This window comes from Microcebus murinus, chromosome 2, assembly GCF_040939455.1.
Source record: "Microcebus murinus isolate Inina chromosome 2, M.murinus_Inina_mat1.0, whole genome shotgun sequence".
Lineage (NCBI taxonomy): Eukaryota > Metazoa > Chordata > Mammalia > Primates > Cheirogaleidae > Microcebus > Microcebus murinus.
The window spans coordinates 12,822,636-12,832,687 of NC_134105.1; the positions used below are offsets into that span (position 1 = coordinate 12,822,636).

At 50.7% G+C, this 10,052-nt stretch overlaps 1 protein-coding gene across 1 annotated transcript; it reads right to left on the minus strand.

Moving 5' to 3' along the window:
• Positions 1–1,039: 1,039 nt before the first annotated feature.
• On the minus strand, positions 1,040–5,077 carry LOC142875545 (cell division control protein 42 homolog). The gene is made up of 5 exons (XM_076010067.1): positions 4,997–5,077; positions 4,402–4,405; positions 2,427–2,547; positions 1,524–1,809; positions 1,040–1,400 (listed from the first exon to the last, which is right to left on the minus strand). Exons 1-5 carry the CDS (start codon positions 5,075–5,077, stop codon positions 1,113–1,115), a joined length of 780 nt encoding a protein of 259 aa, XP_075866182.1. The 3' UTR covers positions 1,040–1,112.
• Positions 5,078–10,052: the final 4,975 nt, after the last annotated feature.

Consider the following 10,052-nt stretch of genomic DNA (forward strand, 5'->3'; position numbering starts at 1 on the left):
AGCCTCCTGAGTACCTAGGGCTATAGGCATGTGCCACCATGCCCAGCTAATTTTAAAATTTTTTTTTGTAGACGTGGGATCTCACTATGTTGCTCAGGCTGGTTTTGCACCCCTGGGCTCAAGTGATCTTCCTACGTTGGCCTCCCAAAGTGCTGGGATTATAGGTGTAAGCCACCACGCCTAGCTGAAAATGTTTAAATCAAAGCCATTTCCCAGATGCGATTTTATTTTATTTTATTTTTGACAGGGAAAAAAATTTTTTTAATTATGAACTCAATCCATTTGGTGTATTTCAAAGGTGCAATACTTTTCTTCATTTATCAGTGAAAGAAGTTAGAAATTAACTTCCCAAAAAATCAGCAAATGGCAAACAAATTTCCTTGAAAGTCACAGTCACATATATAGTGCATCCTAGAAAAGAGGAGGGGCAAGACAGGTTCCACCCACTTTCATGAGTTTCATCAAATACTGGATCTACTCAAGGGTGGAGAGAAAAGGCAACTTTCAAAAAGGAGTATGTTATTAAATGAGGCATTTACTATACTCCTTCCTAAGAGCACCAGATGGGGAACATGTTTTCTAAACTAGATCTAGGAAGTGGAATGTGGAATCAATCCATCCTCCTCCCCTTAAGGGCTGTCCACTGGTTAATGAATTTAAAAAACAAGACTAAAAAACAAATCCCACACATACTCCCCCCAAAAACACAGGAAAAAAAAAAAACAAAACAAAAAACAACACTAAGATGTCCCAGATTACTCTCCAGAGTGGAACCAGGGAGCAGCTTCAACAATTCGAATTAGTCTGTTACAGAGTCATCACAAGCATGCCTTGCTTTAAAAAAAAAAAATTTCTTTTTTGAAACAACAAAACAAAAACTAGTACTGATCACTTTTCTGACAATACACAATTACTCAAAATTAACTAGTATTGGGAGGGGAAGGGGGGGCCATACCTATGGGCCTCGTCTCACACGAGTGCATGTGGGTAGGTGCAGGGCATTTGTCATTATCGCAAAAACGAATTTTAATTTTTAATCTTTAGTTTGATTTAAACATTGCTTTTAGTATGATGCCGACACCAGCTGTGCAGAAAGGGCTCTGGAGAGATGTTCATAGCAGCACACACCTGCGGCTCTTCTTCGGTTCTGGAGGCTCCAAGGCAGCCAATATTGCTTCGTCAAATACGTTCTTTAGGCCTTTCCGTGTGAGTGCAGAACACTCCACATACTTGACAGCCTTCAGGTCACGGGCCAGCTTTTCAGCAGTCTCTGGAGTAATAGGCTTCTGTTTGTTCTTGGCAAGTTTCTCAATAGTAGAGGGGTCATCTCTGAGATCAATTTGGGTCCCGACAAGCAAGAAAGGAGTCTTTGGACAGTGGTGAGTTATCTCAGGCACCCACTAAAGAAAAGGTATTTTGAAATACACCTTTGTTAATCCATAAGCATCTAAAGCTATTTACAATTGGTGCACAGAAATTCTGTGATGACTTTTTTTTAGAGCAAGAATATCTGACAAACTTACCTTTTCTTTCACATTTTCAAATGAGGACGGAGAGACCACTGAAAAACAGACTAGAAATACATCTGTTTGTGGATAACTCAGCGGTCGTAATCTGTCATAATCCTCTTGCCCTGCAGTATCAAAAAGTCCGAGAGTATATGGCTCTCCACCAATCAGTACTGTGACTGCATAGTTGTCAAAAACAGTCGGAACATATTCGGATGGAAATTTGTTTGTTGTGTAGGATATCAGGAGACATGTTTTACCAACAGCACCATCGCCCACAACAACACAATTGTCTGCATTGCTGAAATAGTTTTATATCCACTTTAAATATTTCAAATCTGATGGTGACCTCAGCGTCTCCACCGGGGCGTTGGCCCCCAGATGTGATTTTAAATGGATGTGTGGAGGAAGTTGGAAGCTTCACTCTAACGCCTTTTTTCTTCAGTGGTAAGATTCTGGATGAGGGGAAGAGAACCTAGCCCAGACTTCTCCCTTCTCCCATTGGGGTCAGATGGCAGGCAAGGCAGTGTTTGGCTTTAAGCTCTATGGGCAGGCGCTTCTCATCGGGGCACCCTGGCTCAGAGCCCCAGGGCACTGACAGGCTCAGACAGGCGAGGAATACTGAGGTTATGAAAGCAGCACCTCAGGCTAACATGGGTTTGAGCTGGAAGGAACCATGGAGAGCCCTCATTTATGTACCAGGAAATTGAGGCCCAGAAAGGTTAGGAGACCTTCCCAAAGTTGCATAGCACATCGACAGCAGAAGTAGAATTACACATCGGATCCTAGCTTTAAACCCTGGGCGCTGGCCACTGTCCCCCGCTGTCTTCAAGTCCAGCCCACAAATGCAGAAACAGGAACTCAGGGCACTTCAGGGACTCTCCCACATTGGGGCTTCACAGGAGGACCCCTGCATACCAGCTGAGGGCCAGCTCCATGTCGTCTCTGCTCTGACTGCCTCTTTGGGTTCCAGAGGCTGTCCCTGGATGGTCAGTCTGTCTGGGGACCCCATTGCCGTCTTCCATGGCTGCTGCTGGCCCTGGGAAATGGTGAGAGCCGAGTGAGCCCCAAAACTTGGAACGAAGAGTGTTCTCCTCGACTGTTTCATTTGTCCACCCCTTGGCCAGCAGGAGAATCATCAGGGAGATACCCCCCCCACACACAATTGCATGGCTCCCCTTTAAAGGGAGACACTGAAATGTACAGACCAGATGGCAAATGTCTCCTTTACTAGATCTTTCTATAAAAGTGGGCAGAGAACACAAATCCACACTTACGGGACAGATTGTCTTATAAATACAGGTCCACTCCTGGCTTCTGAAATGGGGCTTCAGATACGAATGCAACCCTAGAAACATATGTAAAATAATCTGTATGAACATACCTACATTTGGGGAGGTGGGGGGACTTTGCTCGTAGCTGTTACCAAACCGAAAATGCATCAAAGGTAGAGCCCGCTGGTCCAGCCAGAGGGGAGAGGACAGGGTGAAGGTGCGTTCATGTAGCAGTGGGTGCATCGAGCCCCTTCTCTGTGCTGGATGCTGCGTAGACATTACCCACTCTCTTATGAGGCAGGAGTTCTCATCCCCACGTGAGGGGCGGGACCTGAAGCTCAGGGAAGTGAAGCATTTTGCCTGAGGCTGCACAGGTAACAAGGAAGACAGGTGGGAAGGAAGCAGCCTGTCTGATCTCAGAGCTGTGTTCTTAGGCGGTGGCGCAGGTAGCATCACATGGCGGGGGGGTTGCGGGGGCAGGTAGCTTGGAGCTGGGGGCAGGTCTTACCACAGGCACTGGGGAAAACACATGCTGTCTTGTTCGGGGCGGGTGCGGTTCATTTGGATTTTGCAACTTTAGTGAAGCTGCATTTCCCAGAGTTGCCTGCGGAGTTCAGGGCTGGCAGGGCCGGGAGAGGTGTTTCACATGGGATGGGGAAGGCGGAGGGGAAGCAGGAGCCATATTCTTTTCATGCTTGGGAGGTTGGAGCAAGGCACAAGATCTGTGTGCGTCTCGGGCGTGGTGTCACGGACCTGCCAGCCTGCCTTGCCGGTGTGAGCCGGCGGTTCTCTCCGTTTGACTTGGGCTCTCGGGCTGCTGTGTGTTTGGCCCCGTGGGTGAGGGAGCCCGCCTTGCCCGCAGGCTGCACTGGCAGCGAAACTGGGGGCTGCAGACCCAGGTGGGTGTCACTCACCCGCCCAGGTTCCAATTTGTCCTTTCTCCTCCCACTTCACACCCGTCTTCCCTTCCAGACGGTCTGCCCTGCCGACTTCAGGCCGCAGCACCAAACACGGGAGAAACAGCCTCGCATGGAGTGCGAAGCCAGCGCTCGCGTCTGCACCAGGCCAAATCTTTACCGAAAAACTTCATTGTTATATAGAGAGCACTTCTGCCTCTCTGCCTGAGAGGTCGGTACTAGCAGTGGTTTCAGAGGAAGAGGGCCTGAAGGAAATGAAATGCTTCTGGGTATCTGAAATTGGCTTTTCTTGTCTGATTAGATTTAAAGGCGTTACTGACTGGCGTTGACTGGTAAAGGGGACATTGTCCACGGCCTGCAGGGATAAAACAGCTAGTTAAATGATCACCTCTGCATACCCCTATTCAACGGTGACCAAGTGGTTGATGCCATAGAGCATTTTAGTGGCAATAAAAATATTATGGATTGGAGAACTTGGAAAAGGAAAATGGAATCTGGGTAAAGTGGGTACACCTGTCATCCCAGTTACTTGGGACCCTGAGGTGTGAGGATCTCGTGAGCCCAGGAGTTTGAGACCAGCCTGGGTAACATAGCAAGACTCCCCACTCTACCCCGCCCCCCCAAATGGAAAAAGAAAATGATGAGCTCAAGGCTTTAAATGCTCACTCAAGATCCACATACACAGCGTGAATTCTTCTTTACCTGCCTACACAGAAGACAGATACCTGTGAGAGAAGGACAGTGGAGTTGTTAAGTCTTGTGCCTGCAATCCCAGCTACTCAGGAGGCGGAGGTGGGAGAATCACTTGAGGCCAGGAGTTCAAGACCAGACTGGACGATATAGTGAGACTCTGCCTCAAAATAAAATTAGCTGGGAAAGGTGGTGCCCTCCTGTAGTTCCAACTACTTGGGAGGCTGAGGCAGGAGCATCGCTTGAGCCCAGGAGTTTGATGCTTCAGTGAGCTACGATTGATTGTGCCACTGCACTCCAGTCTGGGTGACAGAGCAAGACCTCATCTCGTTGAGAGAGAGAGAGAGAGAGAGAAACAGTGGAGTAATGCAAACTGAATCAGCCTCCAGTTGCAGCTGCTATGGTTTTGTTGCTGGAGCAAAATCGCACACCTCCGGCACCTGTTTTATAATTATTCCACTGTAGAAAGATTTCTTCTCTATAGCTATTAGTGAAACCACAGGATGCATTCGCGTTCAGCTTTTAGGGGCAACAATGCACCTTTACTTCCCTACGGCAGGGCTACATCAGCCCTCTGGCGCTCCACCGTGATCTAGTCCAGAGAGACCGTGGTGATCTTTGTGTTCCACAGGACATTGTGCTTGGCCATTCCACTGGTGATGTTGTGCTGGTTGGACCCGGTCGTCATGGCGAAGCAACTACTTTAGCCTCAATGATAAGACATGCATGCGTCTTAGGTGAGAAAGTAAATCCCACAGGAATTCAGGGGCCTGATGCCACAGTGGCATTTCTAGGGGTCCTGTAGTCTGGGGCATGTGGTGATACCCCTTTCAAGGGGTAAGACAAGTAGCAGCATCTGGCCCTGCTGTCCCTGGAGAAGGAAGCATGATGCTTTGTGGGCCCCCAGAGTTGGAAGACAGGTAGCTTAGTGGTTGTGCTACTTCAGCCCATGTACCGGTCGGCCTGAACAGCTGCCAGTTTTGAGCTGAGCCCAGGACAAGAGAAGGCTCTGCAACAGGTCCGGGCTGCCCCTCAAGAGGTCCTGCCACTTGGGCCGTAAGGCCCAGAGATCCAACGATGCTTGAAGAGTATGCACAGAGAGATGTCACATAGACACTCGGGCTGGCCTCTGTGGGCAAAGCATGGAGCAGACCCTTCGGGTTTTGGAGCAAAGCCATGCCATCAGCTGCAGAGAACTACTCTCCTTTTGAGAAACGGCATCTCAGTAATGGCAATGAAGGCTTGATAATGGGCCTTAGTGAAAACCGAATGCTTGACCTTGGGTTACCAGGTTATCATGACACCTAAGTTGCCTGTCACGAACTGTTATCTGACCCATCAAGACGAAGTTGGGCATATACAGCAGCAATCCATCATCACATGGAAATGGTATCTGTGAAGTTGGGCTCGAACAGGTCCTGATGGTGCAGGTAGATTGCATGAGCATGCCCACAGTGCCCGAACCTGCCACGTTGCCTTCTCCTTAAGCTGACCTGTGGTTTTATGGGTGTGTTCCCTGTGACCAGTTGCTTGAGGAAGAAAAAGGTCTGGGCCATTCTTGCAGATTGTTCTCCACAATACGCTGGGACTCCCCGAAGTGGCCAGCTCTGTTACAGCCCCCTCTGGGGTGGCCCTACTGTTTGCATAATGTATGATAATGTAGTTAACCTTGTATCTCAATATTCAAGTCAGAGACTTCAAAAGGAGATCGTGACTCAACCAGAATAGAAATGAACCTCACCTATAGATGGATAAAAGGACTTTGTATCCTCTTTTGCCACTTTTGAGGGAGTAGTTATCTTGTTTTGGATCGTATAGGGGATAACTGCATTATGTTAGGCAGAAAGGTGATTTCACTATTGTCTTTATTTGGAAGTCAAGTATGGTTGGAAGAGGTGTACGTGGGTGCCAGGTCAACGAGAGGTGGACTTTCATGGATTTGTGTTGCCACTTAACATCTTCTAGAATTCCCATCCCTGCAGAGTTGCCTTGACACTTGGGACGTGACTTCAGGCTGCAGCCCCAGCATAAAAAGAAACAGCCTCCCACAGACTATTTTACTGGCTCCCACAGTCATAAAAAGTCAAAGCCCTATAATAAACCCCTTATTTTATATATAGGAATCTCCTAGTAGTTCTGTTGCTCCGATCAAACCCCGGTTGATACAGGCTTCCCAGCGTGCAGGTGAACAGTGTGCTTGGTACACAGCAGGTGCTCAGCAAATGTTTGTTGAATGAATGAGTGACTGAAAGAAAAAAATGAACAAATGAGATGCAGCTCCTGCCCTCAAGGATGTCACACAGGGGGCTGAGAGTTATTAACTCAGTCCCCTAATGTCCCAGAGGGAGGTGTGCTCTTCCCACATGGCTTGCTCCTGAAAAAGAGGTTCCAACCATCGTATGTGCTCAGGTGCTGCTGCAGACAGGAGGCTGAGTTCAGATCACACTTATGCAGGTCACAGGAGTGCAGGTCTACTCCTGGCACTTGCTCCTGAGACCTGTACCAGCCAGGGAAGGAAACTGGCTTGTGGACAGCCAATCAGACAGACCCATCCCACCCCACCACCCTTGACCCAGGCGGGATGGTGTCAGGGTCCCTTTTCCTGCTGGATTTAGAAAGCGCCTGAGTATACAGTGTCTTCTCTGGTGGGAGTTTGCTATTATCAATGGAAAGTCCACCAGCCATCTTCTCTTTCATGAACTCCATTTGCATCACTCTCTTCCGCTAAGGCCTTCAATGGCTCCCCATTGCCAAGTTCTTCAGCCTGACATGGAAGGTCTTTCACTGGTGGCTGCACTGCCCTTCCAGTTTGATCTCCTGGCCAGTGTCCAGCTCCCAGACCTCCTCTCCTGTGATCTTGCCCTGTGCTTGCCCACCTCTCTGTCTTCGCTCCTGCCATTTCTTCCCCTCTGGAAAGTTCATCCCTTCTCACTAGCTGTGAATTGAATTTTTTCTATCAGTAACAATATAATAATAAAAGCTACCACTCACTGGTTGCCTACTGTGTGCCAGGGACTTTCATACAAGTGATCTTGTTTAATCTTCCCAACACCCAATTACAGGTAAATGTAATTATTCCACTTAATGGGTGAATACGTTGAGGCTGAAGGTGAGCCCTAGGCCATGCTGGCAGAGGGAGGCAGAGGGGGACTGGGACCCGGGTCCATGCACAGCCAGAGGCTGGGACCCCAGGACAGGGCCCGAGCCTTACTGCCGTCAGCTATCCCTGCCAGCCTGGCACGGGGCTCGGCACAGAGGGTGCCCAGGACACGTCCACTGTGTTCAATCCCATGCCCATCTCTGCCTCCTGTGCCCATCAGCGGTGCTGGAGAGCAGAGGTCATGGCCGTGTCTTCTGGGGACCCACACTCAGGAGGCAGATGAATTAGGAACTCAAACACAGGCACCCTTGTTTGGGGTGAGCCCCCTGAGCCCCCCCGCTGGCCAGCACACAGGCTCAGTGAAAACCAACAGCCATGGTGACCCAGAGGCAGCCCAAGTGCCTTCTGAACCCCCCCAAAAGCACAGAATCAGACCCTCTCTAGCTGAAGGGTTCAGCACAGTGTCTTGTACCCCAAATCATCCACAAACCGCATACATACTCAGATGGGCTAACATTCTAGTAGTCACAGTTTGGGTAACTAGAAGTATTGGAAACTAGATACCTGGGCTCCAGCCATGACCTCGTACATGTGCTGACCTTGAGCAGGTCCCTTACCCTTCCTGGACCTTAGCTTTCCCCTCTTTACACCAGCAGGTTTGATAGATTTTCTTTTAAGCTGCAGTCCCAGTGCATCAGGGGGTCCCGGAATCGGGTTAGAGGGTTGCATCAGGCACGCGCACGTCTGTGTTGACATAGCACGAGCTGCAAAGTGCTGCTTCGGCAATTGTGGTTTTACGGCGGGTGTGCGTGTGTGTGGGCTGACTGGGTCCAATGTCAGTTTTATTACATTCTGTGGGCTGTCATTAAAGGGCTTGAGAAACACTCATTCCTATGACCTCTCAGAGCTCTTCTGGCTCTGAAGTTGCAGGTGTCTGAGTGGCTTCCGTGTCTTTGCCTTAATTGTACAAAACCCCAAAGGCTCTGCTGGGGCTCGATGCCCCTCGGATTCCCTTGTCCTTTTCTGCAGACGCTAGATCAGAACTGGGCGTCTGGCCTGGGACCTCCAAGCCTCTGCTGGTATCTGTCCCACGATGTTCAATAACCACCCAGCACAGAACCCGACACACAAACTCCTCACTGGGGGGAGCGAGTTTAAGTTTAACTCCAAGCCACTGAGTTTAAGTCACGTGGAGCTTGTGTTGCCTGTGTGGGGCGATGGGTATATACACACGTAATGGGTGCAGTGCGCACTGTCTGGGGGATGGGCACGCTTGAAGCTCTGACTTGGGTGGGGCAAGGGCAATGTACGTAACCTAAACATTTGTACCCCCATAATGTGCTGAAAGAAAAAAGAAAAAAAAAAAAAAAGAATCAGACTGGGGCCCATATGTGGGCTCTATCGCCTCGCCATGTGACCTCAGGCCTGTGATTTCAATTCTCTAATCAGCTGTCAGATGGCCTCACTAGGTTGTTGGGAGTATTTGATGAGACCGTGCATGTAAGGCACCCTCTGTGTGCCTGGGACACAGTAGGCACTCAATAAATGGCACCCATCCTGGGAGAGGACCACCAAACTCAAGCCCAGGAGTTCTGACTGCAGCCATCGGCCCTAAACACAAGTCCTAGGGGCCAAGGCAGGTGTCTGGCTCAGAGAGCGACCCCTCTTCTCGTCCTCCCAGGCTGCCCCCCTCAGCACTTACTACACTGGATGCGGCCGCGGTGACACTGTAATTGTATGGGCCCCGCGTGGGGGAGCACCGGCAGGCTGTCAGGAGGGAGCAGCAGCAGTCGTGGGTGCTGGGCCCGGAGCAACGCGTGCCCACGCCTCCAGCCTTGTGCCCGGGACGCCCGTCCCCTGCCCCACCAGCAAAGCCCTTCGCACCCGCCACGGCCCAACCCAAAGGCTCCCGCACGTGCCACTCTCCCAGCGCCCCCAGCAGAGGTCCTGCTTCCTCTGCCGGGCTCCACGAAGTCCCACTCATTCATCGGCTCAAATACATTCATCGGTCTCCAGCACACATGTGGTGAGCCCTGGGCCAGGCACGGGGGACACAGAGGCTCAGCACCAGCCACCGCAGCCGCCACCTCTTATTCTCTGCCCCAGAGACAGCCTAGGGAAGGGACTGACAGGTGACAGGCAAGAACGCCGTGCTGCGATGAGACGGGAGGCCAGGTGGAGGGGTGGAACCAAGAGCCTGTCATCTGAGCAGGACGGTGGCGGTTTGACATGGAACCCGCTGCTCCAGCTCCATCAGAGCGAGCAGAGAGCCCTGTGTGCCGTGCACTGGGCCCGATGTCCAGTCGCTTAGCCCGTCCTCCCAGACGGGGGACCTTGTGTCTCTTGTTCAGAGAACACATACATGTTCCCAGTGGCACAGCACAACCTCCACTGGGACCGAAAGGATTCAGGCCTAGGGGAGAGGGAAGGCTCTGCCCAGGGGAACCTGGTGAATGCTAAGGCTGCCCAGGGACTGACAGGTCCAAGGGCTGCTTCAGAGCCACCAGGCCTCCAAGCCGAATGAGAACTGCTGACCTGGGCCCTAGAGAGCTGCATCTGTAAA

Excerpts from the sequence above, each read along its gene's own strand:
- LOC142875545 (XM_076010067.1), bottom strand. The coding sequence starts at position 5,077 with ATGACGACCGGGTCCAACCAGCACAACATCACCAGTGGAATGGCCAAG. Across the intron at positions 1,810-2,426 it reads ATGGAGCTGGCCCTCAGCTG|CAATGCAGACAATTGTGTTG; the intron begins GTATGCAGGGGT and ends AAACTATTTCAG. Across the intron at positions 1,401-1,523 it reads TTGAAAATGTGAAAGAAAAG|TGGGTGCCTGAGATAACTCA; the intron begins GTAAGTTTGTCA and ends CCTTTTCTTTAG.